Source organism: Empidonax traillii, unplaced genomic scaffold (genome assembly GCF_003031625.1).
Source record: "Empidonax traillii isolate 1590-97213 ecotype Southwest subspecies unplaced genomic scaffold, ASM303162v1 scaffold717:size860381, whole genome shotgun sequence".
NCBI lineage: Eukaryota > Metazoa > Chordata > Aves > Passeriformes > Tyrannidae > Empidonax > Empidonax traillii.
The window spans coordinates 172,261-188,133 of record NW_020955910.1 but is presented as its reverse complement, the minus strand read 5'-3'; the positions used below and the strand labels follow the sequence as shown (position 1 = coordinate 188,133).

Genomic DNA, 15,873 nt, shown 5'->3' with positions numbered 1-15,873 from the left:
GCCAACAGTGCAGAAAGGCTGGTTTTAAGGTTATTGCTGTTTCTTGTGGCTCAGCTGAGCCAGTTGAGCTTGTGGTACTCTCCGGAGGGATTTCCCGGGTCAGAGGTTGTTTATGATGGTATTTTAAGGTTAGAATTGGAAGCAGTGTGGTGTGGCCTTTGCTGGAGGTGAGCTGTGTGTCTCTGTGGGGCTGCTCACCTTTAAAGCATGTTTAAAGCCTCCTTCTGTCCTACCTTTGCCCTCCTGTCGCATGTGAACTGGGTCTGCTGGTGAAAGGCCTCTGTGTCCATCAAACTGTTTCCTGGAGTGACTCAAGGTGTTGATCCCTGTGCACCCAGACTGCCTGGGGGAAGAGGCATCTCAGCAAATGAGTAATGCAGGTGCCACCAGGCAGATGAAAAGTCCCAGTGTCCTGCTCTGGAGCTCTGGTCAGAAGAGGCGCTTGTTTCCTGATGAAAAACAACCTGGTGCTGTTTGGGTTTGAGGAGGGAGGGAGGGTGGAACTTTTTTCCTGTTGACTCACCCACCATCTTCCTCCAGGCTGACAGCGTGGAACGGGAGGATGATTAGTGGTGGCTCATCTCTTAGTCACAGTGGTCTCGACCTCTGGTGTTCAGCTGTGCTCACAAATTGATAAATAACTCACTTCTCATTGCTCCCTCTGTCAGACCTGTAGTATCTGATTTTCAAGGCTGTGTTGAGCAATACTTGCACTACTACCTGCCTGATCTGCTTCACCTCTGCACCACAAAGCGGCTCTGATTTGGGAGGATGCCCTGGGGGCTTGGCTGGGACATCACCCGATTCCAGACGGGAGCTCAGTGGTTATCTGCAGCTGGGAGCTGTGGAGAGACATGCTCTGGAGTGCTTGTCCTCCTCTTGGTGGTGTAACCTCTGAGCTTGGACTGGAAAAGTGGGAGTTACACCTGGCTGTGGCACCTTCGGTGCAGCCAGAGCCCAGCCTGCCCTCACTGCTTGTGGTGGCAGAAATGGGGGGGGGATTCCGAGCACAGCTGATGCTTGGGGGCTGAATTCCTCTTTCCTCAGTGATTCCTCTGTCTGCCCTTGTGCTCCTGTACAGTACAGATCCCTGTATCGGCACTTTAGGACTTTTCCCCATCCCGCTGTGGGACCTCACCCGTTTCTGATATTCACAGACTTACAAGTCACCACCTTTGCACTGACAGCCCCTGCCACGAGTCCTGGCCCGTGTGTGTCGTCGGCTTGCCCGAGCCATCCTTCTAGCAGGAGCAGGGCAGGTTCCTGGCAGCAGCAGCGCCATCCTCACCAGCCTTTCAGCTGCCAGAGCCAGTGGTGCCCTGGCATGGCCCTCTCCTGCTTCTGTGACTGCTGCCAGCCCAGCATGTCCCCGCCTCCCGCACGGCCTCAAAGGCTCCCTCCTGGCTGCCAGGGAGAGGAGGTGTTAAACCTGCCCGAGAATTCATCAGAGCAAAGTCCCACCGGGGTGGGAGGAAGGGCTCCTGTTTCCCCACTCGATCCTCCCGACTGCCAGCCCCTGCTCCGCTCTCCACTAACCTGCCGCTTCCAGCTCCCACCCGAGGAGGGTCAGCCATAGCTGTAGGAGATCTTAACCCTACACAGGTTTCATTTCTCAGAGAACAGTGCTCAGATTTCCTTTCATCCGGTGGCAATCCCTTCAGGGCAGCTCCACAGCTGCCTTGCCTCGGCAGGGAGGTGCTGCCTATACTCTAGCAATATTCACCGTGTTGGGAGGGCTGGCAGAGGCACTCCAGGGGCAGGAGCTGATGGCTCCGTGCCCTCCGGACAGTTCTTTGGTTTTCCTGGAGTGAGGGGGGCCCAGAGCCCCCCGGTCTGGTGGTGGGTGACACCCCACGCTGCGGATTCGGGGAGCTGGGCAGGCCCCGGGCACGTAGCAGCGCTGTGAGAAGGCTCCTGGAACAGGGTGTGATGGGAATTCAGGGAGCTGCCCAGGCTGCAGGAGAACACCTGCCCCAGAGCACAATGTCAGAGCCCCAGACTGCACCCGTGTCCGAGGGGCCGCAAACCCCCCGCCCGCTGCTCCCCGAGGCGGATTTAACAGGAAGGCAGAAACAGGGTACCCGGTCCTGCCGGCGGCACCGCCGCTGGCACGGGGATGGGGCTGGGCTCGGAGCTGCCTCTGAGGGCTGCCAGGAGGCTGTGATGAATTCTCATCTTATTTTAAAGCACTGTATCCTATTCCTGCATGTTGAGTTCCGTGTGTGTGCCTGTGCGTGCCGAATGCTTGCGTCCGTAGTTAGAGCGAGTGTGAGCGGGAGAAATCCAAGAAGCATGTCTTAGTGTCGTGCTGTAAGTGTCACTGCACAAGAGTTTAACAGATGTTAATAACACCAAATGACTAGTCTGAGAAATGTACTTTTAAAAAAAAAAAAAAATTATTTATTTGGGTTCAGATATTTTTGAAATACAAAAAAAAAAAAAAAAAAATCGGTCGTATTTTTTAAAGCTTATAATTCTTGTCATACATTGTGGTTAAATTCTTAATTTTACCGTGCTTATTAAAAAATGGTTCAACCTAAGCTTTGTGCTCAGAGGTCTGAGAAAATACCAGAGGCTCTGGCTAGGGTGGGGAGGGTGATCCCAGGAGGGATGTTGGGGACAAGGCCTGGCCTTGTCAGAGCCTGCACAGGAGGTGGGAAGGCACATAGGATGAAGGGGAATCCTTGAGGCTGAAACTGGGGTGGGGTTTAGTGGCTGTGAGGTCTCTTGTGCAGCTGGACCCCCCCATCCCTCCTGCTGCTGTGGGCAGTGTGTCCAGGGAATGTGGACAGACCGGTCCCATGTGCTGCTCCCACAGCCAGCGGGAGCTGGGTGGCACCTGGATGTGAGGTGAGGGTGACCTGGTGCTCGGTCCCAGTGGTGGCACTGAGTGCTGAAGGGCTGGTGTCCCTACAGGGGCCGTGCTCAGGGGGTCCCTGTGCCCCACACGGGAGGGGAGAGGGGAGTAAGAGCCAAAGGATGAGCTGCTGCTGCAGTTGCAGCAGGGAGGTGCTGGGAGAAGGCACTGGGGTATCAGGTGAGTGTGCCGTGATCCCGGCTCCTCCCGAGGTTGTGGGAGCAGAGCGTAGGTGTCTCCCCTTACAGGACAGGCAGCCCTGGGAGCGGGAAGGTGGCTGCAAAGGCTTCCACCTCTTCCTTCAGTGCCTTCAGCTCCGCACGGTATTTCTCCTCCTCCAGCTTCTCCTTGAATTCCTTCAGCGTGGCCTTGGGGCTCATGTCGTTCTGCACGCGCAGTGCCAGCTCGATCCCTGCCAGCGTGGGAGATGCCTCGGTCAGCCCTCGCAGCTGCTGCAGCCCACGGCTCTCCCAGCCCTGCTGCTCCCCAGGACACAGCCCTGCTCCCTCCCTCCTGTGTGAGGGACTTGCTGCCCTGGGAAACCAACCCCCGAGGACAACTGGGACAAGACTGCGAGGGACAGGGAAGGGCCAGATGGGCCACATCCAGATGTGCAGGTGGGATGGTTATTCCCCACTTGTGGGTGTGCTCTCTTGCCAGCTGGTGCCTTCTCATCCAGGGGAGCTGCCTTGGCCCAGGATGCTGCTGGAGCTGAATCCCAGCCCTGCTCACCTCTGTGGATGTACTGAGCCACCTTGCGGAAATCGTCCTGCCGGAAGCCGCGGGAGGTGAGAGCGGGGGTCCCGAACCGCAGCCCGCTGGGGCGCAGGGCACTGATATCACCTGCACCAGGACAGGGCACACGTGACCAAACCCGGCACCAAAACCACCACACGCGGCATTTCAGCCTGGTTCCCAGTGCCTGGGATGGACTGGGAGCTGGGAGCCCCGTGGGAAGCTCTGCACAGGCCACGGGAGATCCCCAGCACGGGGGGCAGGATACAGCAGAGCTCGTGGGATCCCTCACCGGGGCAGGTGTTCTTGTTGCAGGCGATGGAGCAGATCTCCAGCACCCGCTCGGCCCGGCCGCCGTCTGTGCCTCTGCTGCGCAGGTCCAGGAGGATCAGGTGGTTGTCAGAGCCCCCTGCAAGGAGAGGGGTTTGGTGGGGATGTGGGATTGGGGAAACGCTGCTCCCACGGGAAACATCAGCTAAGAGGCTTGGGATTGCAGCAGGGCCTGCCCCTGGGAACTCGGGCTGCTTCAGAACAGGTGTGTGGATGTCCTGAGGAATCATGCTGGCAGATTGTGCCCTCCTGGCTTGACTTGGACCCCATCCCACTGCCAAGACCCCTCCTCACCTGTGACGATGTCGTAGCCCATCTCCATCAGCGCCTTCGAGAGGGCCTGGCAATTGGCCACCACCTGCTGCTGGTAGGCCTTGAACTCGGGGGTCATGGCCTGGCGCAGCGCCACGGCGATCCCTGTGGGGGGAGGAGGCTGGGGTCAGCTTTTGGGGGACACCAGCACAAGTCATCCTGGAAGCTGAGCAAACTGATGGATCACCCGGCTGCGCTTCGCCGTGGTGTCTGTTGCTGGGGGCCAGAGCCAGGACACCTTTGCCACGCTGGAGCTGTGTGAATACCTGCAATGGCGTGGTTGTGTGGGCCTCCCTGCAGCCCCGGGAAGACCGCCTGGTTGATGAGGCTCTCCAGGTTGTAGAGTGTCTCCTTGCCTGTCTTGGGGTCCACACTGCGGGTGCCTGCGGGAGGGGAGGGCGAGGTCACTCATCAGGAAGCTCCCCAGATGCTCCCAGGATCTCTCTTCCCTCCCTCTTTCCCATCTAGAGCGGGAAGGAGCGCTAACTTGCACCCCCCAGCCCGGGGGCAGCCGGGCACCTTTGCGGTAGAAGATCATGCCGGCCCTGCAGCCCCGCAGGGTCTTGTGGGTGGTGGTGGAGACGACGTCGCAGTGGTCGAAGGGCGAGGGCACCACGCCGGCGGCCACCAGCCCGCTGATGTGGGCCATGTCGGCCATCAGGTAGGCGCCGTTGGCGTCCGCAATCCTGCGCATGCGGGCGTAGTCCAGGTTGCGGGAGTAGCAGCTGACACCTGTGGGGGGATGGGATGAGGAGGGGGCAGGAGCAGATCCACCAGGAATGGGACGGCCCCGCAGCTGCGACAGCACACACGGTGGGTGTGTTGGAGGTCTCCTCCCCGTGCTGCGGCGTCTGTGGGATTACTGGAGTGCTACCCCCAGCCGGGTGTGTCACCAGCGAGGTTGGTACAGGTGTGTCCTTACCTGCTATGATCAGCTTGGGGTGGAAGAGCCGGGCGTTCTCCTCTAGCTGATCGTAGTCGATGTAACCAGTCTTGGGGTTGACCTGGGAGAGAAGAGGAGGGTTCAGCTCTCTTGGTGTGGTGAAGACCAGCTGCAGTGCTGTCCTGCAGGAGGCAGTGCCCAGAGCCTGATGCCAGAACTTTTAACTTTAAGGGGCACCAACACTTATGATGGCCACATCCTGGCTCCAGCTGGAGCAGCTCCCCGTACCTTGTAGGGCATGGACTCGAAGAAGACAGAGGTGGCAGAGATCTTCTTCTTGTCCGTCATAAACCCGTGGGTGAGGTGGCCCCCGTCGGGCAGGTCCAGCCCCATGATCCTGCCGTGGGGCTCCACCAGGGCCGTGTACACCGCAAAGTTCGCGGGGGACCCTGCCGTGAGAGCCCACCACGTGGCTGTGGGTGCTGGGGCACGCAGAGACCGGGGCGACTGTCCTGGCTCTGCTGAGCGCCCCGTTACCTGAGTAGGGCTGGACGTTGACGCCCCACTTCTGGGGGTCGAGCCGGTAGGCCTGCAGGGCTCGCTTCTGGCACAGCCTTTCCAGCTCATCCACGTGCTCCGTCCCGCCGTAGTACCTGTGGGGAAGGATGGGGCAGGGAGTGAAACCAAACTCCTTACCCAGAACGGTCCCTGTGACCAAGATGGGGAGAACCTGGGGTGGTGGCCTGTTTGTGGCAGCCACAGCACGCTTGACCCTGCTGAGATTGTCCCAGGTGTGGCCAAGGACAGAAGCCAGGATGGTGGGATCCCACCCTGGAACAGCTTGGCTGCCAGCACACGGACATCACTTCCTTCCCAGAGGTGAGGCCTGGGAGGGTTTGGGTTGGTGGGACTTGGCCCAGCCCCCCTACCTCTGTCCTGGGTAACCCTCGGAGTATTTGTTGTTCATGCAGGATCCCAGCGCCTCCAGCACCGCTCGGCTTGCAAAGTTCTCGGACGCAATCAGCTCCAGCCCCAGCCTCTGCCGCTGCTTCTCCTTCTTGATGATGCTGTGCACCTTTGGGAGAGGGCAGAAACAGCTTCACCCATGCCAGCTCTGCATGGAGACATGGGAGCTCCACCACAGGGCCTGCACCCTTGGAGGGACAGGTAATGGAGAGGGGCCTGGAAAGGTGCTGATCCCTTCTTGGTGCAGCTTGATCCCATAGACAGGGCACAGAGGATGGCTGGGTTCCAGCAGCTCAACCTTGGCATGTCCCTGGCCTGAGGATTTCAGCGTCCCCATGGCTGCCTGGCTGGGCAGGCTCCAGAAGGGGGGTCTCACCTCCGGGTCGTTGGTGTCGAGTGGCTCCATCACCATCTTGTTATGGGAGGCCCAGAGCTCGGCGCTGGGGAGGCCCTGTGTTGAGTTTGCCATGTTCCTGCTGGCTCTGAGTCACCTGCCAGTGGAGAGGGGAGTCTGTGGGGTCTGTGGGATGGCAGCGGGGCTGTTCCCCATGTGCTGCCTGCTCCCATCCCGCATCTTCCCCGGGAACACAGAGGGACCAGCCATGGGCTGTTGGGTGAGGGAAACACACGAGCTCTGCCTCTGCTTGGCTCCTTGTGATGCCCAGGCCTGGCAGCCCTCTGGCCTGGTTGGTGCCACTGCTGCTCCCAGGGAGGAATAACAGCCCAGCTGCTGCCTTGGCAGAAAACAAAGGATCTTTTTACTCATTAACCCCGCAAGGACAGCGAGGGGCCGTGAGCGGGTTATTAAGCAATCCCCCACGGTTTCCTTGTGCCAAGCTGCCGAAGTCCATCCGCTGTGGGCCTGCTGTGCTGCCCTAGCTGGGCAGGGATGCTCGGCTGAGATCCAGCCCGGGGCTGCACTGGCTGCGTGGGAATCCCCACTGCCAGAGGGGCTTTGCTGGGGAAAGGGCTGCGAGGGAAAGGGCAGAGGGCACCGCTCTGGCCCCGAGCAGGATGGCTGGGTCCTGCCTGTCCCCCCAGTGCATGTCACAGCACCCACTGCTTTTGGCAAACCCATAGAAGGCTCGAGAGGCATAGAGCTCCTGTTCCCCAGTCAGGATGAGAACCCCATGCCCACCCTCGTGGTGGACACCAGTCCAGCCCTGGCAGCTCAGCTGCTGCAGGGACGAGCCCCAGCCCTGAAGCTCCATCCCCACCTGGCTCTGCACCTCCTGTATCCCGGCTCCATCACCTCCCACATCCCTGAGCGGCTCCCGGTGACGAGCCCACCCTGCCCTGATCCAGGGATAGGCGGTGCCTGCCCGGCTCTCAGCCCTGTCCTCCCTCTCCCGCCCCGCACGGCTCCTACCGCCGCTGCACCGATCGCGATCCCGGTTCCTATCCCGATCCCGGTTCCTATCCCGATCCCAGTCGGTGCCGCGCGGGAGCCCGCGCTCTACCATAGCCCGCCCGGCCCCGCCTCCCCCGGGGCGCAGCCAATCAGCGCCGCGCTCCGCCCAGCACGGCGGCGCTCCTGGAGCACCTGGACCAATCAGAGCCGCGCTCCTCCCTCTCCCCGCGCCCAATTGGCCCGCGCCGGGGGCGGGGCCGGTGGAGGGTCCGCACGTGGCGCCCGGGGCGGGGTGACCTTGGGAGGGACCGGGACGGGCGGGACGGGGGGCCCTGCTGGTGTCACCTGCTGGTGTCACCTGTCCTGCCACCCCTCCTGTCACCCACAGCTCCAGCCCTGCCGGCCCTCCACCGCGTGGTGCCTCTCCCCCAGCCCTGGGGTGTTCCCAGTGTCCCACGATCCACGGATGCCTCTCGCTTCCCCCATAAATGGGAGCCCCCCGTACCCTACACCGGGCAGGGAGCAGTTCCGGCCACTCCCAAAGCCCCCCTCCTGGAGACCAAAGCCGATGTGCCAGGCCATGGCAGGGGTTGGGGATGGGACCGCTGTCATGGGGAGCAGAGCTGGCCCTTTCCCCTCACCCTGGCAGGGCAGCCCTGGTGCCCGGAGTGATATCCAGGTGCTCGGGAGAGAGGGAGCTGCCAGGGGATTACTGGCACAGGCAGGAGAGAGGCTGTGCTTCCTGCATCCTTCAAGTCTAAGTTAGTTGGCTGGCCTTGGCCAGCCAGCCCGAGGGAACATGTGCCTGCTGGGGATTCAGGGGTTAAACCAACACACCGCAAATTGAGGAACAACATTAGGGAATAAGCGATCCTACTAAATTCCTCGTGATCCCAAGCCATGGGAAGGCAGCGTGAGTCACTCTGGAGACGAGCAGCAGAAGGGGAGTCAGCCAGGAGGCGAGACCACCCGCTGTGGGCAGAGTGGCCAAGGAACACAGCACAGGGTGAGTCCTGCCAGGACCTGAGAGCTGGGTGAGCAGGAGGGGTGAGGAGAACGAGGGAGCTCACTGGGAGGGTGGTGTTGAGCTCTTTGGAGTGCACCTCCTTGGCAAGAGCTTGGTGAAGGAAGAGTCTGTTACCATAATTGTTACCAGCCTAGATGGGGTTTGCTGTCTTGATTTGTCAGTGGTCATCCAAAGGTGACTTGTCAAGGCAGGGGGATCTGGGTTTCCATGGGATTGCTGCTGTGGGGTGTTGATGGAGGTGTTGCTCTGACAGCACCGACACCAAAACCGGGATTGTTTCTCTGGCTGTGGTGGTTTTTGTGATGTGCAGCTGCAGATGTTATAGAGGAAGACTTTATATTAACGATATATTAATTGATCTGATCTGGCTCTGCACGCACATTTTGTGCTGGGTTGCTCACAAAGATTTCCACCTCTCCTACACCGCAGGAGCCGCAGGTAACAGCGTTGTGTGCTGTTGTGATTTCAGATCCTGGCTTGGAGTGATGGACAGCGTCTCCTCTTCCCCATCCCCCTTCCCTGACAGCTGCCCCACCGAGCTGCCTGAGAATGCCACCGACCAGGACTACTACTCCGGGCTCCAGAAGACCATGCACGTGCTGTCCATGGTGGTGTACGGCATCGCCTGCGTCCTGGGGGTGACGGGCAACGGCCTCGTCATCTGGATCGCCGGCTTCAAGATGAAGAAGACGGTGAACTGCATCTGGTTCCTCAACCTGGCCGTTGCTGACTTCATCTTCACCTTTTTCCTGCCCCTCAGCATCGCCTACACCGCCCTGGGCTTCCACTGGCCGTTTGGGAAGCTGCTGTGCAAGCTGAACAGCACCATCGCCTTCCTCAACATGTTTGCCAGCGTCTTCCTCCTGACCATCATCAGCGTCGACCGCTGCGTTTCCGTGGCCTTTCCCGTCTGGTCTCACAACCGCCGGAGCCCGGAGCTGGCGGCCAGGATTGCCCTGGGAACCTGGGTCCTGGCCCTGCTGCTCAGCTCGCCGTACCTGGTCTTTCGGGACACCGTGGTCAGCTCCAGGAACACCACCAGCTGCTACAACAACTTTGCGCTGTCCGACGACTACTCGTCCGAGGCCACGCGGAGCCTGTGGAGGGTGCGGCACAAAGCCATGATCGTAACGCGCTTCCTGTGCGGGTTCCTCGTCCCTTTCCTGGTGATTCTCATCTGCTACAGCGTCGTGGCTGTCAAGCTGAAAAGAAGGCAGCTGGCCGGCTCTGCGAAGCCCTACAGGATCATCATTGCTGTCACAGCCTCCTTTTTCCTCTGTTATTTCCCCTATCACGTCTTCTCCCTGCTGGAAATATCCAAAAACTCTTCCAGCCATGAGATGAAACTGGCCCTCTACATTGGGATCCCCTTGGTTTCCAGCCTTGCTTTCTTCAACAGCTGCATCAACCCCATCCTGTACGTGTTCGTGGGGCCGGATTTCAAGGAGAAGTTTCGCCAGTCCATCCTGTCCACCTTCGAAGGGGCCTTCAGTGAGGAGTCGGTCCTGGGCAGCCTGAGCAGCCGCAGGAAGTCCAGGTCTGCTTCGGAAGTGGAGGTCCCGAGGGTCTGAGTGTGGAAGGGGCCCTTCCCTCCTCTGCAGGTTCCCTAATTTCAGAGCTCTAGTGGCAGGACTGGGGGCTGTGAAGGGCTGTGCAGGCTAACAAGGTATAATTTGGTGTCTTGGGGGTATCTCAAGCGCACTGTGACGCAATGGAAAGGAAAGAACTCTCTGGAGCTGCAGCAAGGTGGGTTAAAGCAGCAGTGTTTTACTCCTTGGGCCTTTCTCTTTCAAAGAAAGGGTTAAATGCAATGGCTCTGTGTATTTTTGTATGGTGACAGGTCATAGGACACTCATCTTTTCTCTCCCCAGGAAGAACAAATCAGTGGTTTTGCTCCTGTTACTCAGGCTGGTTGTACAGCATAACTGTTTCTGAGCAATGATGGTTTGGGTTTGTGTTTGGCATCTTTCCAGCCCTTAAATAGTGGGGATCTAGTATTTTGAGCTGTTGGTGAATGAACATTAAACCCCAATAAACTTCTCTAAAACATACCCAGCCTGTTGTGTTGCCTGTGGGATAAAACGTGATCCAAGCTGACTGAGCAGGTTCATCTTTGGTAACAGAAGGACTAGATAAAAAGAGTAAATACCCAGAATTTGGAACCAAACCCCTGGCATTAGCAGCAGTTCTCTTGAGTGAAGCAGACAGGACACAGCCTGGGTGTGAGGACTTGCCTGGGGCACTTGGACCACGTGGATCTGATTGCCAGGCCCTGCTTATGGCTTATTGTTGGGTTTCAGACCTTTGGGTACATTTGAAAAACAGTGACTTGGAGGAGAAAGAAGAGCAAGTAGCAGAGGTGAGTCTGGTCAAATTTCACATTTGCAGACTTCCCTGGAGGAAGATGGTGGAGGTTTTCTTCCCAGGCTTCATCAGCTTCTGAAACTCTGAAATTTTTGTGAGTAGAAAATGTTGGTCACGTAGCAGGGAACGGTAGTGTTGAGGTGTTGTCAGTCCCAGCCCCCCCCCCTCAGGGTATCACACCCCCCTCTCCTGCCATGCCCAATTCACCTGTAAAACAGCCCAAGCCACCAATTGTCCTGTTCATCCTGTCAGAAATCTGCCTTGGAGCCTCACTGCTCTGATGGCTGGAAAATCTCTGACTCCCAGCCAGAATATATGAATTTACACGTGCCTCCCTGTTCTGCATGGATGACGTTACCGAGTGAGAGCTGTCACTTGGACATGCTGGGGATTAATTATGGGTCTGCTGGGCCATGCAATATTGAATGAAGGTCGTGATCCTGAAGGCACACATGTACTTAACCTTAAATTCACGCAGAAACCCGCTGAGAACGGGGAATGTAACATGACCATCCATATGTCAAGCTTGAGTGAAGAGGGAGATTTACCCTTTGCCACAAATTGCTGCCTGTCATCCAGATAAAACTGCAATGTTTGCTATGCAGCACGTAACTCCAGGGCTATTTACTTGCTCCTGTGGTGAACTACAGCATTGATTGCCGTGTCAAGGTTGTGCAGACCTGCGTTTGCTCTTTCTGGTTTTCCTTATCTGTTTGCAGATCCCACGTAATTCCTTGTGACAAGAGACTTCACAAGTGCTGGACCAGGACCTCAGACTCCTGTCATGCCTCTCTCCTCATCCTGGCAGCCTTGAGAGTCAGGTTTTGAAGTGCTGACCTGGTTTGTGGTAGGGAAGAAAGCAATTTTCTGGGTCATTTAGAAATCCAAGGTGCGTAAAGATTCCCAAGGGAATCATGATTTGAATGAAGGAGAGTGTTTGGGTGATCCAAGGAATTGCCACTGGAACAGCAGTAGGTAACTAACCTATGGAGCAGGATGTGGTTGACATAGAGATGGATCTGCCTGATCCCTGCCCTTTGTGCCATGGGAAACTGTGCTGACAGAATATGGGCCGGGCTGCCAAGGGACTTGTTTCAAGATAAATCTCCTGTTGTATTGAGTTCTCCTCATGTTCAGACTATCTCATTTACCACAGGGATAATTGTGGTAGTCCCTCATCCCCAAGTAGGAGGCAGGCTGTTCATTCTCTCTGATACTTGCATTTGCCATATGCTTATCCAGAAAGGGCTGAATGAAATAAAAGGGGGAGGAATTCTCCACCCAGCAATCCAGCGAGGCTTTGGCAGCGGTGCCCCCCTCTGACGCAGCTCTGCTCTCAAGGCTCTTTCAGATGCCACGGGGTGGGTGGAACAGCCTGAACCCCCCAGTATTTGCAGTCATTGAGAAAGGTGCTGAACCCGCTGCCCTTGCTGGTGTGAGGCCCTCATTGGTCCCACGGAGGGGCCGATCCCACAGCCCCGCTCCTACAAACAGCGGGTTGGGCCGTGCAGAGCCACTGGAGCACGGGGGGTTCAGGCAGAGCCACTCAGGTGTGGGGGGTTCAGGCTGTGCATGGGGAGCCTTAGCTGAGAGATCAAGCAAGATTTTAGCAAGAATCTAAGCCAGGGATTTCACCAGGAGCTGTTGCTGCCTTGCTTTGGAAGAGAGACTATTGCAGGTGGCTCTGGAGCTGGGAGAACCAGCCGAGGAGGACATGGCACGCGGTAACTCAAGAGGAGAAAGTATTTTCTCCCTGGGACCTGGATGGGAGCATGGAGATAGAAACTGGGCTCAGAATAGTTCAGAGGAGAGAGGGAGGAAGGAGTGGGAGCCTTGAAAGTACCAGCAGCACCATAGTGAATACAAATGAGTGGGAGGGAGACTGCAGCAGGTGAGGAAGCTCTCATTAATGAGACAATAAAAGCCTCTGGGAAGCCCAACAGTCCCCCTGCCTCTCCACTGGTGAGACTTTCCTGGTGAGTAAAATCTTTAAGTGTCCCACTCCTGAGCTTGGGGAATTGATTTGTTAGATAAGGTTAAGGAAAGACAGTGCATGGAGGTCTGAGAGCAGAACCACTTCCACAGCTTGCTGAAATCAGGCAGGAAATAATATGGCAAATTAGAGGATCTGTATTGGTAAAAGGCTTCTCTGGGCAGGAGAGATGTTGGTAATAGTGTGAATAAGTGGTATAGGCTGAGCCTTTCCCAGGTCTGCTCAGCCTTTCTTGGCATAACAGGTGGGTGAGGGTCCCACTCCCAGCACAGGGTTTAACCTGTTCTTCCTGAACCAGGGCTGGTCCTGGCTGGCACAGGCAGACACAGGGGGCTCTTTGCTGGTTACATTTGCTCCTTCCCTGCACCTCTCACAGCCCCTGCTCAGTGTACAGGGCAGGGCCGGTACCAAATTTTTCTTTACACCCCCAAGTTGTGCACCCAAAGCACAGGACCTGCTTTCCTGCACTGAATTCTGCTTTGATTTGCAAAGTTGCTCTGCAGTGACCAACTCGAGCCCTTCCTGTGTGCTCACTGACTGCCTGCACAGGGCAGGATGCCTGGGTGCTCTCTGTAGAGGGGCTGTAGCTCAGTGAGGTAAATGGCAAACCATGCTGGGAGCCAGTGGGTAGGACAGGGAGGAACAGAGAGCACTAACCAGTGTTTGGCACGAACTGCGCAGCTGTTCAAATTGCCTTAAAATGACATGACTTCACTGCCCAGTTCAACCACTTTCGTCTAAATGCTAATCAAAGGGCAAACCACAGCCACAAACATCAGGTGATGGATGTGAACAGGATGTGATGCAGACTTTGCAGGACAGAGCTGCCCACACCCAGCAAAGTGAAGACGGTCTGGGAACCAAGCAGGAGCGGCCATCACTGGCTCTTGTTTCAGGGCAGTGTCTGTCCAAACCCTTGCACCCAGCTCGAGCTGTGTGTCTGCAGGACCGGGTATTCCCACAAACCCCTCATCTCTTTGTTGGGAGGCTGGCTGGAGAGAACCCTGTGTCCTGCTGGAGCTGGTGTGGCAGATATGTTAAACATTACAGGCTGACCCGGAACTGGGAGCACAGTTGGAAACAGGAAAACAAACTGAGCTCGGGGAGTCCTTCAGTCAAAGTTCTGACTCAGGGGAAACAGGACAGAGACAGATGAGTGGGTGTCTGTTTTCTGCAGACAGCCAAGCAGTAATATTTGATAAAGCAATGAGTGCTATCTACAGCCACAGCCCTTCACACAGAGAAGACGTGTTCTCTGCTCCAGGGCCTTTTTTAAGGCACTTTGCTTCTCAGACGTGGGGGATGCTATTTCCAGATCAATCCCAAGACATGATAAAATTACCCCTCCTTCCCTCTGTTCCAAAATGCATTTTATAGCCACTTTGAGTTCTGCCTCCCTAGCTGGGTGATATCCAAGGCAGAATCTTCTGGAAACTGGACTCAGTTGTTCCCCAGGCAGAAAAGCCAAGGGCAGGGGAGCAGGGAGGTGGTGGCCTTTGGGCTGTGCTCAGTGTGGAGGTGTCTGTGCTGCAGAACCTCCCTGAGGGCTCAGAGGGACTGGGTAGGGTAGAGGATGCTTTTGGAATGCCTTGTAAGATCCTTTTTCTGTTGGGGGAGACCAAACCTACTCACAGGCCTCTCTCAGGATCCAATCAGAGCGTTTCTTTGGTGTGCCATGTCTGATAGTTCTCACTGTCAGGTGGTTTGGTAGGTGAGTTTTAATATCCATCATTTTTTAAACAAAAACAACCCCAAACAAACAAACAGGAAAAAAAAGCCAACCTGCCTGAGCAGTGATGGATGGAGCTCAGGAGCCTGGATGACAGCAGCATTTATCTTCTCTCAGGTGATGGATGCAGGCTGTTGTGCAGCCAAGTGCTGGATGAGCAGTGCCCCTCACCTTGGCTGGACTAGGTGTGTATGGGGGGGCTTTTTTTTTGCACATTTCTGCTTGCCAGGGTCACATCTGGATTAAGGACAACAAACCTCGGTGAGCCAGTGTATTCACACCCAGCAGATTTTCAGCATTCCTTAGATGACTGCTAATTGAATCATTGTAAATGAAATAAAATCTGTGTGCTCGTCTTGGAGCAACTGTTGGTTAAACTCTTAGTGTTTGGATAGCATATTGTCAGATTAACAAATCCCTCTCCCTTGGGAGATGAGATTTAAACTCACATTCCTCTGATCAGGAAAACAGAGGTGAGAAATTGAGAAATAGATTATTTTTTTTTTTCCCTAAGAAAACAAAGGCAGTACCGTTATAAAAAGGATCGGAAGACAGGATCTCTTAGTTCCTGATCCTGTGGCTTGCTTGAGCAATGTCAGGAATTCGGGGCAGCACAAATCAAACAGTCAGCAAGTTTTGGGTGCCCTGGGGTATTGAAAAATGCTTCTGGGGAAGGCTGCTAATTGCATTACGGGTCAGTGCTTCACCATGTGTCGTTTCTAGTTGCTCTGCATCAAACTGCTCTGCCCCAGCGGCCTGCAGCGAAACCCTGCGACAGAGACTGATGCCAAGAGAAATCTCCTCTGCTCTGTGAAGAGGCCAACAAAAAGCTCAAAACCGCTTCCCTTTTGTCCTAAAAGCCCTGAAACAAAAGAAGAACCTACTGGGGTCAGTGACCCCGAATCAACTGTGGAAGCAGCAGGCTGGAAACAGGAAAACGTGGACTGGGAACGGTGGGGGTGGCGAGGTGCTGGGAGAGGTCTCTTCTCTTACCCTCCAGTGCAATTTGGAAGGGGCTGCAGGAAAGTCAGAGGATCAGTGCTGCATCTCTCATGAGGGCACAAAGAGGCTGATGGCCTCTCTGCTCACATATTTCAAACAGATGTCTTGGCTTTGTGTGAGCCTGCAAGTGGAGCGCTCGACATCTGGCAGCTGCTCCTGGTTAAATGGCTTCCCCTTCCCCAGCTCCCAGGGCACTGAAAAAAAGCAAAAAGAGGAGGCAATTGATGAAGCCTTGGAATGCGTGAAGCAAGAAGGAATTGTGAAACACAGGGAAAAACACTGAGGTGGAAAATGCAGCTCGTAATGGTTTCAAACTATGAATTT

General features: G+C 56.2%; 2 protein-coding genes across 3 annotated transcripts; one reads left to right on the top strand and one right to left on the bottom strand.

The window, feature by feature from the left end:
• Window positions 1–2,403: 2,403 nt before the first annotated feature.
• Window positions 2,404–7,546, bottom strand: SHMT1 (serine hydroxymethyltransferase 1). 2 transcript variants are annotated; one of them, XM_027900265.1, is made up of 12 exons: window positions 7,453–7,546; window positions 6,460–6,574; window positions 6,047–6,192; window positions 5,655–5,770; window positions 5,406–5,566; window positions 5,157–5,238; window positions 4,754–4,966; window positions 4,501–4,617; window positions 4,217–4,339; window positions 3,885–4,001; window positions 3,590–3,700; window positions 2,404–3,269 (listed from the first exon to the last, which is right to left on the bottom strand). In XM_027900265.1, the coding sequence occupies exons 2-12, from the start codon at window positions 6,550–6,552 to the stop codon at window positions 3,100–3,102; spliced, it is 1,449 nt and encodes a 482-aa protein (XP_027756066.1). In that variant the 5' UTR covers window positions 6,553–6,574; window positions 7,453–7,546; the 3' UTR covers window positions 2,404–3,099. The 2 variants fall into 2 exon arrangements, with proteins under 2 accessions (XP_027756066.1, XP_027756067.1); XM_027900266.1 differs by lacking the exon at window positions 7,453–7,546 and adding an exon at window positions 6,713–7,325.
• A 449-nt stretch (window positions 7,547–7,995) lies between these two features.
• LOC114065961 (chemokine-like receptor 1) lies at window positions 7,996–10,509 on the top strand. The gene is made up of 2 exons (XM_027900271.1): window positions 7,996–8,440; window positions 8,931–10,509. Exon 2 carries the CDS (start codon window positions 8,947–8,949, stop codon window positions 10,030–10,032), a length of 1,086 nt encoding a protein of 361 aa, XP_027756072.1. The 5' UTR covers window positions 7,996–8,440; window positions 8,931–8,946; the 3' UTR covers window positions 10,033–10,509.
• The last annotated feature ends 5,364 nt before the right edge of the window (window positions 10,510–15,873 follow it).

Bases quoted from the DNA above. Each gene is read 5' to 3' on its own strand.
- SHMT1 (XM_027900265.1), bottom strand. From the start codon at position 6,552: ATGGCAAACTCAACACAGGGCCTCCCCAGCGCCGAGCTCTGGGCCTCC. The intron at 5,239-5,405 runs GTACGGGGAGCT...CTTCTCTCCCAG, and splicing joins TCGAGTCCATGCCCTACAAG to GTCAACCCCAAGACTGGTTA. The intron at 3,701-3,884 runs GTGAGGGATCCC...GTCCTGGTGCAG, and splicing joins CAACAAGAACACCTGCCCCG to GTGATATCAGTGCCCTGCGC.
- LOC114065961 (XM_027900271.1), top strand. From the start codon at position 8,947: ATGGACAGCGTCTCCTCTTCCCCATCCCCCTTCCCTGACAGCTGCCCC.